General features: G+C 49.1%; 1 protein-coding gene across 3 annotated transcripts; it reads right to left on the bottom strand.

Annotated features, from left to right (window-relative positions):
- Positions 1-124: 124 nt before the first annotated feature.
- TMPRSS9 (transmembrane serine protease 9) lies at positions 125-24,765 on the bottom strand. Of its 3 annotated transcripts, none has more exons than XM_033082393.2 (19): positions 24,632-24,765; positions 15,780-15,931; positions 13,894-14,021; positions 13,401-13,468; positions 12,808-12,986; positions 11,734-11,775; positions 10,597-10,768; positions 10,111-10,385; positions 9,798-9,934; positions 8,286-8,601; positions 6,539-6,710; positions 4,892-5,163; positions 4,086-4,222; positions 3,248-3,605; positions 3,043-3,159; positions 2,224-2,395; positions 1,646-1,911; positions 1,008-1,144; positions 125-535 (listed from the first exon to the last, which is right to left on the bottom strand). In XM_033082393.2, the coding sequence occupies exons 2-19, from the start codon at positions 15,901-15,903 to the stop codon at positions 374-376; spliced, it is 3,234 nt and encodes a 1,077-aa protein (XP_032938284.1). In that variant the 5' UTR covers positions 15,904-15,931; positions 24,632-24,765; the 3' UTR covers positions 125-373. The 3 variants fall into 3 exon arrangements, with proteins under 3 accessions (XP_032938284.1, XP_032938283.1, XP_032938285.1); XM_033082392.2 differs by lacking the exon at positions 24,632-24,765 and adding an exon at positions 24,391-24,490; XM_033082394.2 differs by lacking the exon at positions 24,632-24,765 and adding an exon at positions 24,391-24,490 and having other exon boundaries at positions 12,808-12,983.
- Between the last annotated feature and the right edge of the window lie 855 nt (positions 24,766-25,620).

The raw sequence follows: 25,620 nt of genomic DNA, 5'->3' as shown, positions 1-25,620 counted from the left end.
TTGGCTTTGGGATGACAGTTCATAGGCAGAGGTCAGGCAAACTCCACGAATCTTTGGCAGATTTTTCCAGCACCCATCCAACTAGAAGGGTCATGTTTTAATGCACAGTATGTTTGGCCAGGTCTTAAGATGGGACAGGTTTCATTTATTTATAGAAAGGGTCTAGAATTTGTACCTCTCTATGCAAAGGAGTTATCAAATGCCTTGATGTAACAACCAGCAGGCCACACAACACTGGCATTTGCTTAATACCTGCAAGGCCATCTTCACCACTTTGCAACATCAGGAAAATGTACAGTAGCTGATGGTTTAGTGCATCCTCTGGCAGTTATTCCTCTCATTCATCGCCTTCCCTGAGTGGTGAAATGCAGTTTCAGAGCTTGAGGTTCTGCATAATCCAACCCTGGACAGCTGTGACTTTGGTGTAGACACCAGGGAAGTATGGCCGGGCACAGCCATAGCCCCAGCTTGTGATTCCTGCTAGAAACCACTTCCCTGAAGGTTCTTTACATGCCAGGGGCCCACCTGCATCACCCTGCAGAGAGAGGAAAAGGATCCAGTATCAAGCCACAGGCAGTGCAGCTCCCCCAGCTGTGAAATGTTCTCTCTGGGGCATGAGGATTTGCTGTCCTGTTCCCCACTTCCCCAGGAGCCCCATTCCAAGCTGGACGACTGCTCAGTGATGTACGTTCATGAACAATATGAGGCTGCGGTTCTGGAATATAGAAGAGTGAGTTTGGAGGTATAGTAGAATCATGAAACAGGCTCCATGTGGTCTCCTAGGCTTAGTATTACCTCTCTATGTGTTTCCCTGACCTGTCACAGGTTGGTGGAACAAAGCAGCATGAGGTGTGTACAGGATGGACATGGATAAAAGCAGCAGCCAGTTGATAGATGGACAGATAGCTGAACTAGGGGAGGCAGGGCACTCCTGAGAGAGTATAGTCTAGGGATTTGGTGTGAGCTTTCTCTGTCCCAGTCATAGCATTTACTGCTCTTGCACTCACTGAACAGCTGTCGACGGTGCCCTGTTGGAAACCAGCACACAGCATCCTGCTGCTGATCTGGACAGGGTAGAACTTTTTGCAGGCCTGGTCTCCAATGATGTTCACTGCTGCTTTTTGCAGATGCTTTGACATGAGACCTGAGGAGACAAGTATTGCTGTTAGCTGGGTGAAGAGCACATGAGAAACAGCAGCATGTGAAGAAGTGGGGTTTCTGCAGCCTTGCTTGCCAGAGGGAGAGACCTGCTCTGGGAAAGTGAGTGACACCTGGTTCAGCAGAGCAAACATAGGAAGGTCCCTTGGGTGTGTACTTTGTCAGGCAGCTTGGCTGACCAGACACAAATGTTATTGAGGTGGTCCTTGTACTGCAGGAGCACAGCTGAAGCAGCTGCTCTGGGGGTGGAGAGCACAATGGCTGGCATGTAGAAAGCTTGGGAAGGCTCCAAGAGGACAGAGGTGTGATAAAATAGAGGAGTAGTGTGTGTGGTAGCTGGGGAGGATATAGGGTGACACCGGGCCTTGCCCAGCTTGGTAGCCTCTGCAGCATGTGGCCTGCATGGGAGCGCTTGGGGTAGTGGTGTGGGAACTACAGGTGTTTGGGCTTGCCGTGTTGGATGTGGGAGGGCCCTCTCAGCCAGTACCTCCTTCCTTTGTGGAGCCCCAGCCTGTGATGAAGCATCTGGCCCCTTCATGGAAGATGTGAGAATTGTCAGGGAGACATATAGGTCTGATGGTGCTGCTGAACGTGACAGGTGTGCTTAGTTCCAGTAGTGCCACATCATAGTCTAGGCTGTAGACGTTGTAAAAAGGATGTTTGTAGATACGGAATATTTTCTCCATTTTGCCATCGATGCCACTCAGGAAGGGTGTTCCTAGAAAGGCCACCCACATTTTGGGGTCACTGTAACTGCAGAAAGACAGCAAACCTGGCTGTTAGGAGCACAGCCTCACAAGGAGGGTCATCCCTCCACTTGTGAGGCTGGCCACACCTTGGGAGGTCAGGACCCCTGTCTCCACAACAGTGGGTGTACTCAGACTTTGTTCCACCCATTTCTCTTAACACTTACCTATAGGGGCATTTCTCTGATAGGGGGTGCATTTTTCCTGTGGGGCACAGCATCCCAGCCAGGGTGCTGGACCACAAGGGAGGGGAAGGGCAGGTTGGCTAATGGGACTGAGGCAAGAGCCAGCTGACTTAACTAGCTCATCTTAGACTTACATGTCAAAGCAGTGAGCTGCAGAGAGCAGCCACTGGTCAGCAATGAGGACAGCCCCACACTTGTGCTCCTTCTGTCGAAGCCAGAGACTGACTTGCCAGGGCCATTCTCCTCGAGCTGCACTGCTGCCACCCACAATCTTGCTAAAGGCCAGAGCAGTTGTTGAGCCACAGTCTGGAACAGAGGAAGAAGCACCATGGTTTTAAGTAACCATAAATTAAAGGAATAACTGCCTGCCTTCCATAACCTGTGCTGTGGGACAGCCGTGAGGGGGAGCATGTACAGGGCAGTAGGATGTGATGAATTCAGTTCACCCAGCTGAGGCAAGGCTTGACAGACAGAGTATATTTTGCAGACTTGTTATTACAAATCACGCCTTCCAGGGATGTGGTATATCAGAAACAGCTATTTGGATGAGGTATCTATCAAATGGCAAGGAATGTGCAGTCCAAAGTGCAGTCCCAGGGATGACAAGACACTTTCTGAGCTGCCATGTTGTGCAGAGCTGTCTTGCCACTTTGTGCTACCACAATGTCTAATGTAACAGAGTACAAGAGGCCACACTTTCTAGCAGTAAATTAGGATCCAGCTCTGTCCTGGGGTGACTTTATTGTACTTGTATCCCCAATTGTCTGTTCTGTTTGTGTTGGATACCGAGCTGGATATACAGCTTTATCTTGTTTTAGGCTCTGTCAGAGCTGGCCTAGGCCCCCAGTGTCTGTGCCCATGACAGCCAGTGAGAATATGGTGGGTGCCACTGTGAAGTCCGGGTCATGTGGAGCACAGCTGACAGCAGCCACGGGCTACAGAGGAGAACTTACCACAGTTGCGCTCGTCGAAGCCATTACTGCAGTCCACAACACCATCACATTCGGGATTTTCTTTTCCAATACACATCTTGCTGGAGCACTTGAAAGTGAGGCTGGTACAAGGCACCACTGGAAGGCAATAACCCATAGCCTGCTCAGTACCCTCTATGCTGGAGGCCTCCTGCCAACATGTCAATGCATCAGTTATCAGTTTTACCTGGGGTTTGGGTAGGCTTGGCAGTCTCAGTTGTTCTCAGAGCTGTGGAGGTTTCAGTCATGGTTGTGCTAATCTTTGTCCCCAGGGTGGTTCTGCTGGTTGGGCTTGCAGCCATTGTGCTGGGCTGGGTAAAAATGGCTGAGATAGATGTTCTAGGGATGGCTGAACTGGAAGGGATGCTTGTGCCACCACTGAGCAACTGGGAGATGGTGTCCAGGATCCAGTTTGTGAATTTGGTAATTCTGGAGTATACGCCTGGTCTCATAGCCTGGGCACAACCAAATCCCCAGCTCACGATGCCAGCAAGGTAAAACACTCCCGGGGTAACCTCACAGGCCAAGGGTCCCCCTGAATCTCCCTGCAGAAGAAGCAAGGCAATGGCTGCTCAGTCCAATCAGGTCTGCCCCTCAGACACACCAGAAGGACTTAACTCCCCCCAACTTTTCTTTCTCCAGCCTTGCAGTCTGTCTGCGGTCATGTAGTGTGTATGCAGGGCATGAGTGTACAGAAGTTGAAGCTAGGGTCAGTGGCTCAACCTGGCTCCTGTTAGCATAGTTCCACAGCTGCCACCAACTGCCACTGACTCACTGCCACAGGAGGAGACCTGTTTCATCCAGGATTTGTCTGGCCAGACAGAGTGGTGGGATGTTGGTTTAAGTAATTCTTAACTTCGTAGAGCTTTGTTTACTTTTCTAAGGGGCTTTTTGTGCTCAAGTACATGTGAATTACACAGCTGGATTACAGCAGCTCAGTAAATATTTCACAAGGATCTGCTAAAGGCAGAGTTATCCCAGCTTTCTAGAACAATCTGCAGAGTAGAGAAATCCCACACTTTTACCTGACATGAGTCTACCATCCCTTCCATGAAGCCAGCACAGATCATTCGATCAGTGAGGGAGAAGTTATAGAGGAAATTGCAGGTGTTCTGTTCTATGATGCCCACAAATGCTTTCTGCAGGATCTCAGGCTTGGTGTCTGCATGAAAACCACAGAATTAGTGACTGCAGCAGAGGGAAGGAACTAATGGCTTTTAGACTGACTCAACACATATTTTGGGAAAACAGGCTCTAATCTCACATGGGAATCAAGTCCTGTATAATCTGTTTTCTCTGCTTGTGGCTCACCCAAGGGTACAGTTTTGTCTGTGCTAAGGATTCTGCACACAGTTTGTGTCCCATGCTCCTGAAGAGTTTTGGGCTTCTTGTCAGCTGGACTTCTTTGGTAGGATGTGCCACTCTCAGGCCTGCTCCCTATAGCTGGATCTTTGCTTCTGCTCATTGCTTGGATCATCTCTGTGACTGAGAGGGGCTGTTGTGGCTGCCAGAGCTGCAGCAGGCTCTGAGGCAAGTGCCTGACACTTGCTTAGCATGGTAGAGCTACTGAGGGCAGTCCAGCAGATTTTTCCTGCCTCCCACCAAGCTGCTCTCTCCATTTTTTTTTGATGGTGACTCCTAGGTAACTGTGGTTTAAGGTAGTTTTCTGTGTGCCTTTATTCTTGTTTATGTTTCTGTCAGTTCCTGGCTGTTCTTGTTACTGATCCCTGTGCTATACATTCCCAGGATTGTGGGTGACAGTGGCATGGGCTTTGCTGCTCAGGGTATCACTGCTCCAAGGCAAATCAGCAGGTAATGTATTACTGCTTACCATTCCCTTCCTGGAGGTCACCCCATCCAGAAATGAGGCATTTCTTGCCAACAGGAAACTTCTGCAGGGCAGGTGGGAGGCACACAGGCTGTATGTATTTGTTGAAGATAAGAGGTCTTGCCAGTTCAAGTACAGCCACATCAAAGTCCAGAATCATGGGATTGAAGAGGGGATGTGAGATCACTCTTGTTACATTGACTTTAACTGCATTCTCGTCTGTTCCATTTAGTGATGTTGTTCCCACATAGGCTTCGATCTCTTCTGGCACTGTCCTGCAAATACATAAACCTAAATGTGCATACTCACACACTTATGCCTGTCATGAATTCTGACACTAAAATTACAACTTTACATGATCAGCATGCAGCAGAGCAGCCCTGCTAAGTCAGGCCCAAAGAACTGTTTCCAGCAGTGGCATCTTTTGGATATTACAAAGAACAAATAAACATGTAATAATAATCCTCTCTTCATGTCCAGAAATTTGTGATTTCAGGAGTGTTCTGTCACACAAGTAGTGTCTCTGTGTTCAGTAGGTCTTGCTGGATTTTTGGGTATTATTTGGATTTTTCTAAAGTTGTGTTTTATTTTTTTTTAACTCCAGGTGAATTTTTAACACTCATTTTAATGACTTTATTTTTAAGGCTGCTTCCTTTTGATTGTTTTCCACCTGCTCTTGGTGATTATTTGGTGTCTTAAAAAGACAGTCAAAAGGCATTCCCTAAACACTGTACTCTTCATTATTATACGGTCCCATCAAACACTGCCTTCCCATTAGTTATTTCTTTTCCCAGGTCTAGTCTGATTTATTTCGTTGTGTTTGTTATGATGCTGCTCCACACCCAGCTCATCCCTGAGCCTTGTGTACACATTCACACAGTGTTATTCTTGCCCTCCCTGTGATGTTGGAGCAGTCGACGTGCTGTGTAGTACCAGTAACATCCTGCTCATCTCCCTTGTTTTATACTGCATTCCTGTGCTTGTTAACTGCCCCTGCCACAGGACTGCTGCTCTCAGAGCAATATCCACATGTTTCTGACCTCTTGTTTTAAATTACAACAGCTGGTCTCATTCACAGGCAGACACTGCTGGTTTTGCTGTGTGCCTCATTTCACACTTGCCTACTTTGCATTTCACTTGCTCCTTTATTGCCCAGCTGTTTAATGCATGAGGTTGTCTTAAAATCCTTCAGAGTTAGTAACCCACCTTTTCTGCCTTCAGGAATTTATTCTTAGCAAGCATTATCTTTTTGCTACTCATTTCTTTATCTAGGCTACTTAAAAATCTGGGCTTGCTGTTTAACAGAACTATGCAGGATTGAACTGACCACTTTCCCTTTACCAGCAGACCTCTATTTCATATACAACAGACAAATTTTTAAGGTTCAGTTTGTTAAAGAAGCTCTTGTGGCACCTTCTTCCTCTCCTCTCACATGTGCTGTCCTTGCTCCCTGCTCAGGCTGCTTTAACCTTTCTCTGCCTCATTCCAGCCTCCTCACACATTCCTTACTACTATGAATGTCTAGTTATAGCAAAAATTAATGTCCAACATGTGTTCTTGATTTCCATGTCTTGACTTCAGTGCCACACTGTGGATTTGGCTGTGCCAGTGGGCAGGTGAGCTAGAGCAGGGGCAGGGATGGGCTCTTACTCATTGAAGCAGTGAGCTGCTGACAGCAGCCAGCGGTCCCCAATGATGGTGGCTCCACAGAAATGTCTTGAGTCTTCTTTCAGACTGACTTGCCAAGGGATCTCTCCTCTGGAAGCATCTGTTCCTCCCACAATTTTGCTGGGTTTAGAGAACCCGGGTCGTCCTCCACACTCTGAACAAAAGCCAAAGCATGACTTGTGAGTATTCCAGGTAGAAGACAGGAGACTTTTCTCTCTCTAACCAGTAAGCCTTAGCAGGAACAGGTTAGGGCTGAGTTGTAAGACATCTACCCAAGCCCTGTTGGCTGAGAGTGGCAGTGGCTGATGGTGGCCATGTACAGCTGGACTCTCACACAAACTGCTGTTCTGCATTTTGCTCTTGGCAAGTTGTGAATCCTGGGCCTTTCTTGAAGGCAGAGTAATCAGTAGCTCCATGCCTCTTAGCCTTGCCATTCCAGATAAAAAGTTTATTCTAGATTTAGAAAATTACCCCTTCCATCTGCATCTCCTTGCAAAGTTGCTGGGAGGGCTCCTTGGAATGGAGAGGTGATCCTGCAGACACCTGCCCTCCTTCCCTTCAGGGAAAGATGCATGGCTGCTGAGAAGGGGCAGCCATCAGTTTTGAACTGCTGGGAGCTCCTTAGGTGGCAAGCAAAAGTGATCAACAGGTTAAAGACTGTCAGATGCTGATGTGCCTTAGTGACCTGTTCTGGACCTGCCATACCAGACCAGTTACACAGCAAGATTACAGTAATTTCACGACCATAAGGCGCACCGGACTATAAGGTGCACCCCTGGAGAGTTGGCAAAATTCACAACTTTGCAGATCAGATAAGGCACACCAGACTATAAGGCGCACTTTTTTTTTGCAGCGAGGCTCCGTCCCCAGCTCCCCCCGTGTGTTTGCTGGCCAGGGCCCCGCCTCAACCTGGCAGCCATTGGGCCCCGGGCCCACCTGTATCCGGCAGGGGCGGTGCCACGGGCTCCCAGGCCCGCCTGTACCTGGCGGGGCTGGGGCATGCCTGCCGCTGCTCCGTGCTGCCTCTCCGGGGCCGGGCTATGGCCGCCGCCCCTCCGTGCCCCTTCCACGGGGCCGGGGCGTGCCCGTAGAGGGGCCAACCCGCCTCCATGGGGCTGGGGGGTGCCCGTAGAGGGGCCGACTCGCCTCCATGGGGCTGGGGCGTGCCTCTGGAGGGGCCATCCTGCCTCCAGGGGCCGGGGTTGCCCGTAGAGGGGCCGACTCGCCTCCACGGGGCCGGGGCGTGCCTCTGGAGGGGCTGTCCTGCCTCCACGGGGCTGGGGCGTGCCCGCCGCTGCTCCGCCCCACCTCCACCTGGCAGCCATGGCCCTGCCAGCTCCCCCGGTGGCTTGCAGCTCTCACTTCCGGGTAGGCAAATTTCTGAACTTTGTCAATCAGATAAGGCGCACCGGACTACAAGGTGCACTTCCAGGTTTGGGGAAAAATTTTAGTCAAAAGGGTGCGCCTTACAGTCATGAAATTACTGTACACAGACGGTCACAAAAGCAAAGAAGCGCATGGAACTGCAGAGGTACTGAGTGACTTTGCCAGGCTGCTCTGTAATGAGCCAGGACAGCCATGTAATGTCACTTGTGCCTTAGCACTTAGGTGAAGTTGTGTGGCTCACCTTACAAAAGGTCAGCTTAGGTCAGCAGAGGAACAAACCTGATGTTTGGACTTGTACCTGCCACTCTGCCTGCCAAGGTGCACCTGCTGTGGGTGCTCATACCTCGTGGTCTTGCTGCAGTCACTGGCCTGCTGGCAGCTGGGGCTGGTGAGGTGGTAGGGGCTGCTCCGGTGGTGGTGTTGACCTCTTCAGTGTTGATCATGTTACTGTTAGTACTAAAGTGTACTGGAGGAACAGTATGGGCTATGGAGGTAGGGAAGGCAGAAATAGCATCCAAGATCCAGTCTCTGAGTTTGGTAACACGTGTGTAAACCCCAGGCCGCCTGGCTTCAGCACATCCAATACCCCAACTCACAATTCCTGCCAGGAAAAACTGGCCAGATGGTTCTTGGCAAACCAGGGGGCCACCAGAGTCACCCTGCAAGAGAAGCCACATGGTGAGCTCTCCCTGGGGATGCACTGAGCTTGCCCTGGCCACCCTCAGCATCCCTCAGCCAGCTGGGGTCTCTCTGTTCCTAGTTAGTGTATTCTAACTCACTTCATATTTGCTCCAACCTAGTGATGAGTGGAGCATCTCTGTGCTGGCCTTTGGGTGCTCCTCCATGTGGGCACACCATCCTACTATTACACAGAAGCCTTGTGCCTTTTATATGCCAGTAGAACAAAGGACATCATCTGTAAAATCTAGGATTTAGCATTTCTGAGCATTTCTACTGCTTTAACAAATTGTTAAAGCTCATAAAAATTAATCCTAGCAGTCTGTACACAGCCAGATAATGGGTGTTCACTGCCTGATACACAACCCAGGGAGACCACATTAATGTTTGCATCAGGTTTTCTTGATTTGGTCTATGGTTCCCTGGTGAGTTCTTGGTTATTGTGGAGCTCTGTGATGGACATGTGGTCTGTGAAACTGGTAATGCCTTCTAGGGATAAGATTGCTCTAGATTAGTAATGAATATCCAGATGGGTCGTGGTCATCACTCAACCTTGAATCTTGAATTCTTGGCCCCTTCTCTGGTGTTTGTGCTGTATTTGGTGCAGAAATATGAAATGCTACCACCAGAAAAGTACAGATTTGTTTAGCTGGTTTCTGTTGGTTTGAACGGTCCTACCAAACTACAGAGACAGACCTGGAAATCACAGTTCTCCTCTCTTCATACTGTGAAAAGCAGGCCTGTCTCCAGCTGACCACTTGCAGTTCCAGGATGGATAAAAGCTAACTAAAAAAAACACTCTGTTGTTCACCAAAAAATGTTGTGTATGTTTTAGTTTCCACTGCTGCCCTTTGCCCATCTGGATTTTGATCTGAAGACCTGTGTGGAATATTGGTAGGGGCAGCCCTGATGACAGCTGAGGAAGAAGAGAGAAGTAGTTAATTAGCTGAAAGAGCCCCTCGGACAGCAGTGCTCTGCTCTAAGCAGTAGAGAACATATCCTCATTTGTGTCTTCTGCAATCACTGATCTATGCTGGAGTCCAAGGCAGGGCCTCAAACCTCAATGGGAAACAGTGATCATAGTGTTAGTTCTGCTTCTTGAATTGTCACTTGGTGCGTATTGGGAGGGAAAAGCCTTAAGCAGGCAGGTGTACCATCTTCTCTGGACAAAGCTTACCTGGCAAGAGTCGACTTTCCCCTCCAGGTAGCCAGCACACATCATCCTATCTGTGAGGACATGGCTGTAGAGACTGGAACATAGATTCTGGTCTAGGAGCTCCACTGTTGCTTTCTGCAGGAACTCAGGTTTCACCACTGAATGAGAAAGACATGATTGTGAGCTCAGTGCAGGGACTCCTGCACAGGATCAGCAGCTCAGGGTACTGCCCACTCCAGCTGGCCAGAGCAAGGTCCAAGTTCCCTTCCCCAATGCCTTCTGCCCTGCTCACACCCCACCATGTCTCCTCTGCTGCCTGCCATGCTTTGCTTACAGAAATCCTCCTTGAGGTAGCCCCAGCCAGAGATAAGGCACTTCTTGCTGGTGGGGAAGTGATGGCCAGCATCTGGCAGGCACACGGGCTGGATGTACTTAGTGAAGGTTAGAGGTCTCTTCAGCTCCAGCACGGCCACATCATAGTCAGCTGTGTCAGCATTGTAAGAGGGGTGTGGGATGATCTGTGAAATGTCCATTTTCACTGCAGTGCTGTCAGAGCCTCTGAGGGAGGTGGTCCCTGTGTAAGCTGCCCACATGGCTGGGTCCTGAAACCTAGAGGAGAGACAGTGGGGGGCTATGTGAGCCTGCAGGCACAACACTGTCCTGCAAACCCAAGCTGCCTCCTGCCCATCCTGCCATCCACTCCAGGAGTGATGGAAATTCCTCATTCTCCCCGTGATGGGCCTGAGTGGTGAAGTGGGAGCTTCAGCAGATATGACAGCATTTGGAACAGGGATGGAGGGTGGAAGGTGCCGTGACTTACTCAGTAAAGCAGTGAGCAGCAGACACCAGCCACTTCTCAGTGAGGATTGCAGCACCACAAAAATGCTCATTGTTCTCTCGCAGGCTTACTTGCCACGGGAACTCCCCTCTGGATGCCTCTGATCCTCCAACTATCCTGCTGGCAGTCTGCATGGCAGGGCGACTGCCACAGTCTGAAAGGGAGGAGAAAGCCAGTGCATCAGGATCCTGCCACTGCACCCTAGCAACACGCTCTTGGGGGCAAGTGGAAAAGCTGCTTCAGCTGTGTGCGCTGCTGGCATATGCTCAAGCAGCAGGATGGCACTTGGGATGTCACAGAACAGCCTTTAACCTGCAGGCTTGGGAAGAGCACTGCAAAGCATTGGGCCACCACAGCATCCTCCCTGAAACTCTTCTAGAGCGAGAAACTGTAGAGCAGCATCCCTGACTAGTTTGACAAGCTCAGCTACTGCCTCGTGATCAGCTTCTAGCAGCTCATGGGCATGTAGCTCTTGTCCATTGTGCCAGCCCACCAAGAAGGTGGACCTTGACATAATCCATTACAGTTGATGGGACCAAGGTGTTTCCAGGGCACAATTTCCCAATAGCCATTTACTATTGGCTTGAAAAATCATGTCATATCCTTGGCTCTCTTCATTGCCTGAGAGCCAAAGGTGTCCCACCTATCAAGGTCTGCCAGCAGTGGGTTATGGCTGGCCCCTATGTCCAGGAGACCTGCTGTGGGAGATTCAGCACAGCCCCATCCAACAGAGGCATCAGCACAGCCCGTTTGGTTGTCACATTCAGGGCTTTCTTTCCACATACTGGATGTTGGAGCAGGTGACTGTCTATCTTAAGGCAGCTCCCTGGGAGCAGCGAGGCTTGAATCACTCATGTCTTCTGCAGTCCACATAGCAACTCTCCCCTGGCTTCCCCAGGGGCAACCACCACTGTATCCTTGTCCCTCTGCTCCCTGGCTGCCCCAGAGTTCTTGCATGATGGCACTGGGAACAGAGCTGCAGCTTGTTTTGAGCTTGCCCTGGACTATCAGGCTATGAACAAGATGGGGCCCAAGCACCTGTTGTATCTATATCCAGGCTGCTGGTGAGGAAGAGGAGGAGGAGGCTGCAAGCGGTTCTTCCTGCTGCCTGGCTCTTACCTGATTTCAGTCCAGGTCTGTGGGGAGAAACCTTCTTGGGACCTGGGACAAAGAGGAAGGAATCAGGATCAACAAGGGCAGGGCAGCCCAGCCTTAGGTCCTGGAGCTGTGTTCCTGGCTTGGGGCTGCCGCAGGCTTTGCTGCATCTTCCTCTCCTGCCTGGACATCTCTTTGCCTACCTGTGGCCAGTGTGAGGCAAGGCCCAGGTCCCTGCTGGGGACCCCTGCTCTGCCACGGGGCAGGGGAGGAGCAGCTCCCTGCTGGCCTGCAGGCTTTGGGATGACTCCACATGCAGAGAGAAATTTCCAAAAGCTGTGGCAGTGAGCTGCCTTAGGAGTAGACTGGGGCTGAAGCTATGCTAAGCTGTTTGCCTAAAGCCAAGGGGACTCTCAGCACCTTCCATCTGGGCTGCACAAGGCTCCCAAAGATCCAGGGATCCTGCCCATTGTGGCAGAGGGAGCTGCAGAGGAGCCCACACCTTCTTGAATCCCAGGCTCATGTTTTTTTTTTTTTTTTTTTTTAATTGGAATCCTATGGTCACATGCAACTCCACAGTCACAGAAGGAAAGGAGAATTTCTTGTCAGGTGGTTTCAGAGAGTAATTCACTACGAGAAATAGCAACCTGAGCTGTAGTTATTGCTACAATTCTGAGGTCTGCATAAGGGCTGCTGTGCACAGGTAGGTACAGACAACCCAGCTGTTAACCTCCTGGAGCATCATTTGCTGTCCCTCAGATTGATTCCAGGTGCTGCAAGAAAAGCCAAAGCAGTTACAATTTATGCTTTAGCTTCTGTTGTTGCTGTGGGCCCCTTGAGATGCAGCAGCCAAGATCTAGGCTGGTTTCTGCTGTTGTCTGGTGAAGCTGTAGCAGCTGGAAGCCAGGCAGATCATTTTACCAGTTTGCTGGATGCCTGGCAGCACCCCCATTTCTAACACTGCTGCTGGGCATGAAGCCTTCACTAGACATCCAGGGCTAAAGCCCTGCAGCAGTTTGGCTGAGACCAGTAGTGGCTTAGCTCTGTGATCTTGGGTGACAGTGGCCCCAGCACAGGGCAGAAGCAGCAGGGCCATACCTGTGAGAGAAGCTGAGGAGATGGTCCCATAGGGAGCCAGGGAGAAACCCTGCTTGTGCAGTGCAGCTGCCAGCCCATGCCTGAAAGCTTCCTCCTCCAAGGTAGAGCTCAGGGGCTGGGAATCCTGGGGGGTGAAGAGGAGGCGGAAATGGACAATCACACTGGAGTTTCCGTTCCTACTGGGAGACAGAGAATTAAGGAGGACCTTGGCTTCATGATCAGTACAAGGGACAGGTTCCTGTGCTAGCTGTCTGCAGGGAACTCAGAGGAAACAAATATTATTCTTAATATTTTGATTCTTAATAATTTAAGGTTGCACTGGAGATGTGCTCTGGGTTGAAGTGGTCATTTGAATTTTTTTTTCCCTTTGGCCCAAAGCTGTGGTTGAACAAAATTGTTTTCCTCTGTCTTTCTGACTGCATTTCCAAATGGAAGGATCTAGAACATTGTTGCAATCCCAGATGAAAGTCCTTGACCAAAAACCAGTTTCTCTTTGTACTAGCTTTGAATAGGAGTCCAGGAGTGAGTTCACCTTCTTGCTGATGTTTGTCAGAATGCCCTGAAACATGAGCAGCAGGGCTGCCTACACTCACCTGTAGCCCAGGATGGTGCAACCAGTGCAGCTCCAGTTCAGCTGGGAGTCTTGGAGACTGGACAGAAACTGCAAAACAAAGAGTGATGGTCACACACTTACTGGATCCTAAGGAGGTGGGAATAGATGATGCCTGGGATTTTGCTGGAATGTGGAGCTGTTGATGCATGGTCTCTTGTCTCTTTAAGCAGAAACACCAATATCCAGCTCATATGTAACCTTTTCCCACTCTGGCTTTTAGGGCATGAGGTAGTATGTCCTTTTTTTATGCCTTATCTCGTTTGCAAGGAATAGGCCTGAACACACATTTCCCACTCCATGAATGTCTCTCAGGGCCTTGACAGGGCCTCTCTAAGTGCAGTTCAGCCCCATAGTGTACCCTGCTGATGTTTAAGAAGTCCTAGTTCTCCTCCTGCCCTTGGCATACAGATTCTGCTGGTGCTACCACCACAGTATTTCACAAGTGTTTTTCCAGAAGGCCCAGGTCAACTCACCAGCCTCTCAAGAGCAGGTGTCAGCACCCTATAGTAGTCAGAGTTCTTCATTTGTAAGCTGCTGTTGAATGTGATTCCTTGCAGCTCCACTGTGTGCTCAAAGCTGGCCTCTCCCATGGAATGGCAGGCTGCCAGAAAGGAAAGATGTCTGTAAGAGGCAGTCTGTCCTCACGGCTTTGCAACGTGCATATCATCATGTCCTTCAAACCCCCTGTTTTTAGCAACTTGACTGTCCCTGACCATTCCAGCTACCTCAGGGGTGCCCCATAACTGGACTGGGGTACCAGCACATGTGCAGTAAGAACATTTTGCACCGAACTTGTTTGAACTTGAAAACAGTGGATTTTTGTCAAGCCTGAGACAGAAATTCATGAACAGATGGGTACAGCCTAGAAACCTGAGATTGCCCTATCCTTGCAGGAACAGCCTCTGGAAAGTTCTTCTGGGTCCTGAAGCCAGCTCAGAAACTGTGACTGTAAAGGTGGGATCTGTCAGTCATGTTACACTGAGGTCCTCACTGGGGTGCTGGCCTGAGGTGGCATCTGGCCATGGGGCAGCAGAAGCAGCAGGAGGGAGATGGAAGAGGGAATGAGATGTTGGTCATGCTCTGAAGTGGGACAGTAAAACAGGCAGGGCTCAGTGGCTGCAAGTGATCGAGATAGGAAATAACAGAGGCAGCAAGATAGAGTGACAAGAAATTTAAAGTCACAGACAGAGATTACAGGACAGCATCATAGAATCGTGGGATTGTTTAGGTTGGAAAAGACCTCTGAGATCATTGAGTCCAATCATTCTACCAGCACTGCCAAGGCCACCACTAACCCATGTCCCCTAACGCCATGTCTACATTTCTTAAATCACTGCAGGGATGGGGATTCCACTACTGCTCTGGGCAACCTGTGCCAGGGCTAGGCAACCCTTTCAGTGAAAAAATTTTCTGAATATCCAATCTTAAACTCCCCTGGGCCACCTTGAGGCCTTTTCCTCTTTCCTGTCCCTGTTCCCTGGGAGCAGAGCCCAACCCCCTCAGCTGTCCCCTCCTGTCAATCCTGAGTTGTGAAGAGCCAGAAGGGCCCCCCTGAGCCTCGTTTTCTCCAGGCTGAGCTCCCCAGCTCCCTCAGTTGCTCCTGGTGCTCCAGCCCCTCCCCAGCTCTGTTCTCTTCTCTGGACATGCTCCAGCTCCTCAATGTCATTCTTGTCATGAGTAGCCTAAAATCGAACCCTGGATTTGAGGTGTGGCCTCACCAGTGCCCAGCACAGGGGGACAGTCACTGGCCTGGTCCTGATGGCCACACTATTGCTTCAGCAGATCAACATCCCACCCAGCTTGAGTTGACTGAACTGACTGAGGGTGCCCTCAATCCCCTCATCCAGACCATTGATAAAGATATTAAACAGGGCTGGCCCCAAAGTGGCCCTGAGGAACACCACTGGTCACCAGTCTCCAGCTGGATGTGACTCCATCCACCACCACTCTCTGGGCCTGGTTATCTGAGCTAGTTTTTACCCATTGAAGAGCCCACCCATCCAAGCCATAAGCAGCCAGTTTCTCTAAGAAAATGTTTGTGGGAAATGGTGTCAAAGGCTTTACTGAAGTTGAGGTAGACCAGATTCAGACCCTTTCCCTCATCCGCTAGGCAGGTCATCTTGTCATAGAAGGACATGAGATTGGTCAAGCAGGAAAGGAATAGTGCATATGTATCATGAGACACTGAAGATAAAATGCTCCAAAGTCACATATTGAGAACATGAGCTAACTACAACTCTTGTAGTTTTTGTTAATAGTGCAGAAAGGCATCTGCATTCTGTCCTCGGTAGGAGGATTTTGGGGATTTTTGCTATGAGCAGTGTAGACCACGTCTCTTTGTATGTGGCTGCTGACTCACCCAGCAGGATCCCCAGGCAGAGGACTGTTGTGCTGCCCACCACAGCAGCAGCAGCGGTCACCTTCCAGCAGCAGGCCCCCAGTCTCCTTCTCTGGGTGCCTTGCTCTGGCTTTATCTGGTCCATGCTTCCTGAGCAGCTCTACAGATGCACTCTGTAATTAAAAAGAAGTGGAGGAAAATTATAAGACTGGGATGAAATTTGTCATGCCAGCTAAGGTTACCCCAGGAGCTCCAAACAACGCATTGCCACAAGAAGTGAGAAAGTAGATATACACTGTGTCACCTGAATGTACCTTAGGCTGCAGTCAGGAGATTCAAGTTGTAGGACCTGAACTAATAAACCATAGTGGCTCCTCCCTGCCTGGTTCCCTTTCTGGTTCCTAGGAGGCCACCACTAACTAGTGGTGCTCATAGTGTTCGTGCTTACAGTGGCCATGGCCAGTGTGAGCGTGAACCAGCCTGATGCCTCCATCTCCATGTTCTGCACAGGCTCTGGATGAATCCTGAGCCGCTGTCCCAGCAGCATAGAACCTGCCTGGCAGTACCCTGTACCTGCTGTTCAACAGGCAGTAACCCAGGTCTGCTTAGCAGCAGGGTTTCCAGGTCCTACTGCCCACTGTGCCAGGGTGAACAGGTATCTCAGTTCTTAGCACGGGCCATATAGCAAGGGGCTTGACATCTTGGCTTGCTCCTTCTGCCTTAGACGTCTCCCCTCATAATGATCCTAAACGCAGCAAGTGTCACTAGGGGATGCTTTGGTGCTGCTCAGGAGTCATGGAGCTGATTACAGGTAGAACAGTTGAGCTGTAAAATTCAGCATTTATCTCAGAGTAATCTTATAGGTCTGCAAACACAACTATACTGCAGTCACATCCTTAAACATGAAACTGCAGTCTGAAAAGAGAGCTGTGGAGAGAGACCTGCCTGGGACTCTGGCTCATGAATGGACCAGGCCTAATTAGCGCTGAATACTTCAGAAATCATTGTCTGCTCCTGCTGGACCATTCTGACCTGGCTATGGAAGTCTTGGCATTAGGCTACTTATATCCCCAAGGTGCATGTTATAGGGATTAAAACTTTCTAGACTTCACGCTGTAGTTGTTTATGAGGCAGATTCAGGGTGAGGTTTCATTTAGCCCAATGCTAGTCTGCATTTTTTGCAGAAATTCTGGAGGAATTATAAAATCACAGTGGGTGGCAAAGCCCACTACTGAGCTGAGGGCTCCCAATGCCTGTAATGCAGAGAAATTAATATGTCCTCTGATTACAGCTTTGGTGCTACTCTGACGGAAGGAGATTCTCCTTCCTTCTGGCTGGCATTGGCACTGATGCATCCAGTATTTTACCTCAAGTGGTCCTGCACCAGAAGCAAAGCCCTTTCATGTTCCCTTTCCTGCCTCCACCTTTTCCTGGCCTTTGTTAGACTGCTTTCAGTATGTCAATACTTTTCATGCATTGAAGATGCTCAGATGGGATATGGTGCTCCAAGTGTGAATTCAAAAATACCAAAAATAGAAAGAATATCTGTCTTGGGTTTTTTTTGGTTTTTGTGGGTTTTTTTCTTCCTCTGCAGTCTTGCTAATACAAGCCAGACTATATTTGGCCTTTATTTGCACATCATCAACAACTGGGTATCACTAAGAATTAAAGGAGACTGTGATATCCATAGCTATTGCATCATTCAGACAGGTTAATATCTGCAACAAGGTTGATGAGACAAGGAGGGATACTGATTTCCTGTGGTCCTAAAATGTATTAAATTACTGTATTAATATTTCTCCCTCATAGGCAGAAAGAAGGTACACAAACCTTCTGGTCAAACTGGCAGGGTGAAGCTGTTTCAGACAATTTGTGTGGTCAGAGTGGAAATCCACACAAGTCCAGCCTGCTTGGCCAAGGGTCCAGAGCGCCTCAGCTTCAGAGTCAGTTTTTTAAGTACAGTAATTTCACAACTATAAGGCGCACCCTTTTGACTAAAATTTTTGCCTGAACCCAGAAGTGCGCCGTATAGTCCGGTGCGCCTTATATATGGGCAAAAGTTCAGAAGTTTGCCAACCCGGAAGTGTGAGCCGTGAGCCGTGGGGGGAGCCTGCAGGGCCACGGCTGCCAGGTGGAGGCGGGGCCGTGGGGCTGCAGCTGTTGGGTGGAGGCGGGGCTGTGAGGCTGTGGCTGCTGGGTGCAGGGGGGCCTGGAGGCCCGTGGCACCCCGGCAGGCATGCCCTGGCTCCGGGGAGGCGACGCTGAGTGGCGGCAGGCATGCCCCGGCCCTGGGGAGGGGGGGACAAGCGGTGGCAGGCATAGCCCACCCCCGGAGAGGCGGGGCTGAGCAGCGGTGGGCATAGCCTGGCCATGGGGAGGCGGCACGGAGCGGCGGCAGGCATAGCCTGGCACTGGGGAGGCAGCACAGAGCGACGGCGGGCATAGCCTGGCCCTGGGGAGGCGGCACGGAGTGGCAGCGGGCATAGCCCAGCTTTGGGGAGGAGGGGCCGAGCAGCGGCAGGCATAACCCGGCCCTGGGGAGGTGGCACGGCGTGACGGTGGACATAGCCCAACCCTGGGGAGGCGGCGCCAAGTGGCGGCAGACATGCCCCGGCCCCGCTGGGTACAGGCGGGCCCGGGGACCCATGGCTGCCGGGTTGAGGCAGGGCCTCGGCCAGCAACCGCACGGGGGGAGCTGGGGGCAGATCCTCGCCGCAAAAAAAATGTGCGCCTTATAGTCTGGAGGGCTTTATATAATGCATAAAGTTGTGAAATTTGCCGACTCCCGGAGGTGCGCCTTATAGTCCAGTGCACCTTATGGTAGTGAAATTACTGTACTCAGCCTCTAACTGTTGGGAGACTCAGATTTACAGGAGACACCAGAAAAGCCTTGGCAAGGCACAATCACCTCTCAAACTTACTCTGTATTGATATTGACAGCGTCAAGAGTATAAAACCCACACAGCTCTTCTTTCCTCAGTTCCAAAGTCTGTCCTGCAGAGGGGCATCTCACCTGGTCACTTCCTACCCACCCAGGTACTGTGAGAGGCTGGGCTGCCACAGCAGTGATTTCCTACTGCTGTAAATCAGACTGACTTCAGAGAAGCTGCAGAGCAGCAACCTTTTCTAATGTAAATGCACCCAGCAATGAAAAGAAGAGGGGAGGAAAGCGACACAGGGAGAAGCAGCTCCCTGTTTCAGAAGAGCTTTTCAGTGTTTTCCAAGAGGCGTCAGCGGCTCTTTAAACCAAAGGTTCCAGATAAGAGATTTTAGAAGGTCACTTCTTTGTGAGGCAACAGACAGAGAGAAGGGAGAGAGGAAGGGAGAGTCTGTCCAAGATGCCTCTTTTTTTCTAGCAGACATCCAAATATTCTTTTTCATCTGTAACTGAGCCTGGCACAGATTGACACTGTGGCCCCTGGGCTCTGCTAACAATATCTCTGTTTGACAATTCAGCTCTGGGTAAGGGGAGACAAGTAGGGAACCTTTTTTCCAGTGGTCCCTGTGGCCTGAATACATACAGATGAGGAATCTCTCCTTCCCCCTTTGGTAGGTTTTGGAGTCACTGTCCCTCTTGCAGTGTGCTGAATGTGGGCACTCAGAAATCTAGTTCAGATGTGCTGACTGGTGCAACAGTGGACTTCAATGGACCTCAAAGGTAAGACAAATGCATCTGACAAAAAAATAAACATTGCAGACAAAATTGGCTCTGGCTTATTGTTTTTTTGACAATACAATCTTAGTTGCATGTAAAAGTCATACTACAATAAAAGATACTTGGAACCCTCAAAGAAGTGCGTATTAGTGATTGCAGAGGCATTTTAACTGGAAAGAATAGACCATTTAGAAAGAGGGAACCTTTCTACTTACCAAAATAATCAAAATTTGTCTTTGCTCTCCCTTTTAGAATATAGAAAGATTATTTTCTTTTGGTGTCAGTGGTGTGAGTTAAAAAAACTATTGAAAGGATATGTAAATGGAAAGCCCATTTTGCAAGAGCAAAATAGATATTGCAAATTTTTTTTTACTGAAAGATAATAAGGTTCATCTAAATATGCATAGTGGAGATCTGTGGCAAGAAGCTATACACAGTGGAAAACATTGTGGCATAAAATCAGATGAGCAAAAAGTAAATTTTGTTAGTGGGGCAGAAATTACAAGAGTATTAACAGTCATGAGTTTCCAACAGGAATATTGAGAAGTAAAAGCACATTTATATTTTTCTGTGAGCTTATAAATTGTAAGTGGTTATAAAATATAATGTCCCTGAGAGCAGGCTGTGGGGAACTCTGACCTGAGAGAGTCCCCACACCAGTAGGGTGTCTTTTCACTGTTATATTTTAGCAGAGAAGACATGGTCTCCTCTCAGCAAGAGCTGTCCTGCAGACTGTCACCATCTCTGTTTTTCCCTGAGGATTGTTCAAGGTGCTGGGAGGTGGCCACCACACCTGCTCTGCTGCTGCTTGGCAGCCCAGGGTTTGTTTCCTTCACAGAAGTCTGAAATTGCTCTAGGGCAGCCTTGAGTCATTCCACAGGATTTCCTTGGGAGATGGATTTTATTTCTCAGATGATTCAAGTAGGGAAATTGTAAATATAAAGTGATACAGTAAAAATATTCCTTTACCCAATCAGCCAAACTGTCACTAACACTCACTCTTCTCATCAAAGCGGACAAGTAGCCAGTGTGTGTGATCTCATGTGTGTGTGATCTCACACGTGTGTGTGTGATGATAAAATTCTCCCACACCGTGATGATAAAGATCAGCCAATATGCAGCAACCCTTTGAATAACCAAGTGTAAATAGGATATTTGCTTCATCCCATAATGGAGTAGTGTGGTTCTTAGCAAAGTAATACAGTGTCCACTGAGCCTTCAGACACAGAGGTTGTAAAAATATCTCATTGTGATCTGTAAATCCTCACCCAGACAGAGCCATTGCAAAATGATGGCACAGGTATGAAAAACATGCCACTTACTCAAGGCAGACTACAAACTCAGCAGCAGATCTGCCTGCAGCCTCAGCAAGTAATGCACCTGTGGCCAAAGGCAAGTGAGGGACCATTGATTTTATCACCAAGATAGGACTTGTAGCACTTCAGAGGGGGAATACAGCAGAAGCAGAGTATTTCTCCAGACGGAGGTAGCCCAAAATCAGAAAGCAGACTCCAATATACCAAAACAACAAACCTTTGGTGATATATCTATGTCATGTCACCAAACCATGAGCCTGAGCAGGAGAGAGAAGATGCTCATTTGCTGTAAGTGAAATGAAAAACATGATCACAGAAGATAAGAGATGTGCAAACAGATCTGCTGGCAGAGCAAGGTGGTGGGAACAGCCAACCTCAAATATTTCTGTCAAAATGGGGTCAAGCCTAGTGATTTTTTTCATTACAGTTAGGAATTTAGTTGTATTGAAATTAAGCTCAGAACTTGTAGCAACAGCTACTAAGAAGGGTAGAATACTTTTGTAGGGGACTGGATTTATAACCAGTGGTATCTATTGGGTGGTGGTGCAGTGTGAGGACATGTCAGCCTGGAGAGGCCAAGAACTGTTTGCCAGCTCCTCCGTATGGTTCACTCTCTGGAGTGGGGCTCCAGAGAAGGGAGTGTGGGAATCTATCCCGCACTGTTGCTTCCTGGTGAGCCTACATATTTCCCCTTAAACCTTCTGAAGAGATGATTGTATGTCATGTAAAAAAAGCCTATGCAGAGAATAGCAGCAACTGGTCGAACAGATAGAACAGACAGAGCTCTCAGCATCAAGGCCAAACCTTTCCATGACCAGCAGACACAAGTTTGGCTACATGGTCTTTTGTTTTGTATGACATGAGCTTCATCTACTACGACACTGGTCCCCTGGACCAGCCAACACTGTATTTTGCTAATCCTTTTACTTTTAACCCATCTCCAGCTTCTGTAATGCATGTATAGAACATGTCCATGTCCCTGTCTCTCCGTAGGTTAACATTTAGAAGCAGTTGTGCTACATTTAAAAGACTAAACCCTACTTTTAAGCAGAAAGAAACTCTTGTCACCTAAGAGAATGCAGATTGAGCTGAGGACACCTGTTGTTATTAAGGTGAGTGAAAAGCCCTGACACTTCAATCTCCCAGACCATGCACAGCCTGCAAATGAGCAAATCTGAAAGCCCCTGCCACTCAGACCAGTGAGGCTCCCGAGTCCCTGCTCATCTGCAGCACTCATCATGGAGATGCATCTGGTTCAGCTGTAGTCCTGCTCCCAACACGCCAAATGACACTGTGCCGGCCTTGTTTATTGTCCCTCTTGGTCTACAAATGTCTCTCAATTTACAAGTAAGAAGATCCTCTCCCTGCCTGCCAGCTCAGCAGTCTCAGCTGAGGCATGACAGACAAGCTGAGCTCCCCAGTGCTTCTGTTATCACAGGTAACAAAGACTCTAACATCACTTCCACCTTGGAGACACTCAGCCCTGAGCTCTCTCTCTCTCTCTCTAGTAACAAAATACTGGGCAGATTTGTACCTGCAATTACTTCTTAAACTTGTAGCCATGGATTACACAATAAAATAAAGGCAGCCTTGCCCCCCTTACCTCCCTAACTGTGCTGGCTTGAAAACTCAGTAGAGATAGTAAATACTGAATACACATAGGGAGTATTCAGTAAGCCAGGCAGTCCATGTTTGTCTGGTTACTTTCCACAATAGGAGCACTATATAATTTGATACTTTTCAGCTCATGAATGGCCAAGAAAAACTCACATGCTTAACTCATGGCATTTCTTTCACTGACATTCACTTGCCTTCCTTGAACACTTGCTGGCCCACTGCAGAGGGTATGGGAGAAATCTTGGTCCCAATGAAGCTGATGGACATACTGGGACCAGAGGTTCTTGAAGGAACAGGGGCTAAAGTAGAAGTGTCTTCATTTTGCAAATAATCATATTTTATTCTTTCTTACCAGCTTATATACATTAGAAGCAATGTGTGACTTACATTTTTAGCTGGCTTAAGTCATTACTACAGTTGTTAGGTAAGCATTAGTGTTCATGGACACAAAACCCCCAAGCTGCCCTGAATCAGTTATATGCAATGCATGCTCCCTCAAAGGAAGAATTCACACAGAGAAACCAGCCAGTGATGAAAGATGTCAGTCAAGCAGTGAACTCACAGCACCTGAGTTAATGAGAGGCCACAGGGTGAAACTCGACATGTATGGTATGGGGCAGTGCCACGGGCAAACTGTGGCGCTGCAGCCGTGTAAGCATGCATAGCTTTGGGCAGCCCTGCTGCCCGAGGAGACCATGCCCGGGCACACTGGGACTGCTCGGTCCTGCACTGGGCGGTGTGGCCTTGTTTGACACCTCGCTTACAGGGACTCCCTTAGGCAGGATAAGGGGCTGTGCCGGAGCTCTCTGCAGGGCTGGAACACAAGTGAGTGAGAAGCAGCAACTCTCAAGCCCTTCCCTTCAACCATGGGAACAAAGAACCATCCAGCTACAGAATCATTTAAGCTCAAATGATGGTGCTATTTTAAGCCCACAGAGGTTGTTTATAGGAGTTCATCCCATGCCTATGTCGAAGCTGCTCACTGCTACAGCTGTTTCACTCTTGTATTTTCTACATTGATAATATTGCTTGTTTCCAGCGTGTGCATTATTGTCAAAGTTGCACTTTTTATTTTCCATTAAGTACCCTGAGCTTTCTCTCTAGAATATTTCCTAATTTGTTATAGTTTTCAAATAATATAGGCCATCCTCTGCATTTGGTTTCCAAAGTGTTTAAGAGACAAAGATATTTTTCTTAACCAGCACTTTCAGAGGAGGGTCTAGAAGTCACTTTTGACCAAGGCTCATCCATTAGGTCCCACATGTTGTGGCTGAACACACACTGGTTAACAGGCAAAAGACGAAATGTGCTACTGAAATACAAGCGCAGGGCACAATTGGCAGAAGGATCAAACTTCTACAGACATTCGATGGGGAGCCCATTTCTGTAGCCAGTAAGTTCCTTTGGTTCAGAGCGAATGCCCTCCAGTACCAGCCACCCGTTCCTGCAAAGTGCTCCCAATCTCGCCAGAATCATGTCAGAGTTACATGGAATCAAATAGCGCCAAAAAGCAATCCAGCACTACATAAGGGAAACTACTTAGCTATCAGCGACTAAAAGGAAGCATAAAAGTTTTTTCCATCTATTGCTTTCAATAAAAGGTGAGTTGAGCTGTTTTCCCCACAGGCAATAAACTCAGAAATAGGCCGTTTCCTCAGAGCCAGCAAAGCACGAGGGGTTTCCTCAAGCATGGGGGAAAATCCAGCGTGAAGAAGCAGTTTCAAACTCCAGCTTGTCAGAAAACCTGCAGATGCAGGCAGCAAACCTTTCTGACCCTGATGGAGAAACAAGGAGGAAGAGCAGAAGGAGGTGATGAAGAAGCAGGAGGAGGTGAAAAAAGAGCAGGAGGAGGAGGAGGAGGGCTGCCCGAGCCCCAGGCAGGCAGGAGGGGATGGCGTTGGGTGTGGGACCGCGGGGCCAGGAGCATCCCGGGGTGGGTGCAGCTGTCGGGAAAGATGCAGGTTTTTCTCTTGCTATCCGAGCCAAGAAAGCCCGACACACTGAAGGAAGTAAAAAGGGCTCCTAAGAAGGAGCAGGGACTCACCGGCTTTGCTTTTCCCGTTGCTGCCAGGTGCCTTCCCCGGCAGCTCACCCGGCCGAGCCCGCGGGGCGCCGGCGGGGGCGGTGAGAGGCACTGGGGGAGCTCGCGGCGGAGCTTAAAGGCACAGGCTGAGAGACTGGAACGGTTCAGCCTGAAGAGCTGGTTTGCTGCTTTCACTGAACTTTGGAATTAAGCAATTTTCACCCCCAGCCCCCAGCCCCTAGCCCCCCCTCCCCCTTCCTACCTGCCTGCGTTGGGAACTGGACCAGTGATGCCCCAGCTCCTGCCTCTCCCCAGTCACGAGACATTCCTGAAGTTCGCTGTACAACTCCCGTCCCCTGCAGCAGCAAGGCATAATGGAAAATAGCTACCTGAAGTGGGGTCGTTCATATCCACAACACTGAATTTCCCCCATCATCATCAGAACTTAGCAGCGCCTACACTGAAGCCACAGGAATGATCTGGTAATCAGCGCTGACCCACACACAGGGAAACTGTAAAGGGAGTATTCTCAAAAAACCTCCACTCATTCCCTCAGTCAGACATCCATAGCCCTTTCTGTTCATGCTGTATTTATCATCCCGACAATCTCTGTGTTAGAACAGCCTAACTGCAGCACAGGAACGGGCAGTGATTTCCAATATCACACACACCCACAGCAGAGGTCAAAACTGGACTGAGCTCCTTGTGCTGAAGTTCTTATTTAAGCCCATAAGTGACCTTTCTGCCATCTTGAAAAGACAAAAAAAATACAGGAAAAACTGAGAACATGTTTTGCTTTAGTCTGAATTTTGGCCTGCTGCTTGACACAGTCATCTCTCATCCAGTTGTGACTTCTGTCTCTAATGTGCAAAACAACTCTCACTTTAAAATTTTCAAAGGTGTATTAAACCCTAACCAATACAACAAAGGACTGAATAAAGAAAGAGATGTGGCACTGGGAGATGTCACCCTCTGCTACATTCTCATCTACAAAATGCCTGCTCCGCCTTTCATACCCCAGGTGTTGCATCAGGTAACCCTGGTCCCTCCCCAAGTCTGCCACTCAACTTTTCTTCATGTGCGTTGCTGGAGACTCCTTTCTTGCACCTTGGTTGGAGGTGCAGCCATCCCAAGCGCCCCTACTACCAAGGGTGTGCAGTGGCAACAATACAAGGGGGAGGGGAAAGGGGACTATGAGGAGACCGAATTACAGTAACATAACTACACATAAATAAAACTGCTCTTAACATA

Source organism: Catharus ustulatus, chromosome 29, assembly GCF_009819885.2.
Source record: "Catharus ustulatus isolate bCatUst1 chromosome 29, bCatUst1.pri.v2, whole genome shotgun sequence".
Taxonomy (NCBI): Eukaryota; Metazoa; Chordata; class Aves; order Passeriformes; family Turdidae; genus Catharus; species Catharus ustulatus.
The sequence above is the reverse complement of the archived record's forward strand: the minus strand, read 5'-3'. Positions and strand labels throughout refer to the sequence as shown.

Coding starts and splice junctions, on each gene's coding strand:
- TMPRSS9 (XM_033082393.2), bottom strand. CDS start 15,903: ATGGACCAGATAAAGCCAGAGCAAGGCACCCAGAGAAGGAGACTGGGG. Junction 9,935..10,110: donor CTACCTCAAGGAGGATTTCT/GTAAGCAAAGCA, acceptor TTTCTCATTCAG/TGGTGAAACCTGAGTTCCTG. Junction 1,145..1,645: donor GGGCTCCACAAAGGAAGGAG/GTACTGGCTGAG, acceptor TTGTCTCCTCAG/GTCTCATGTCAAAGCATCTG.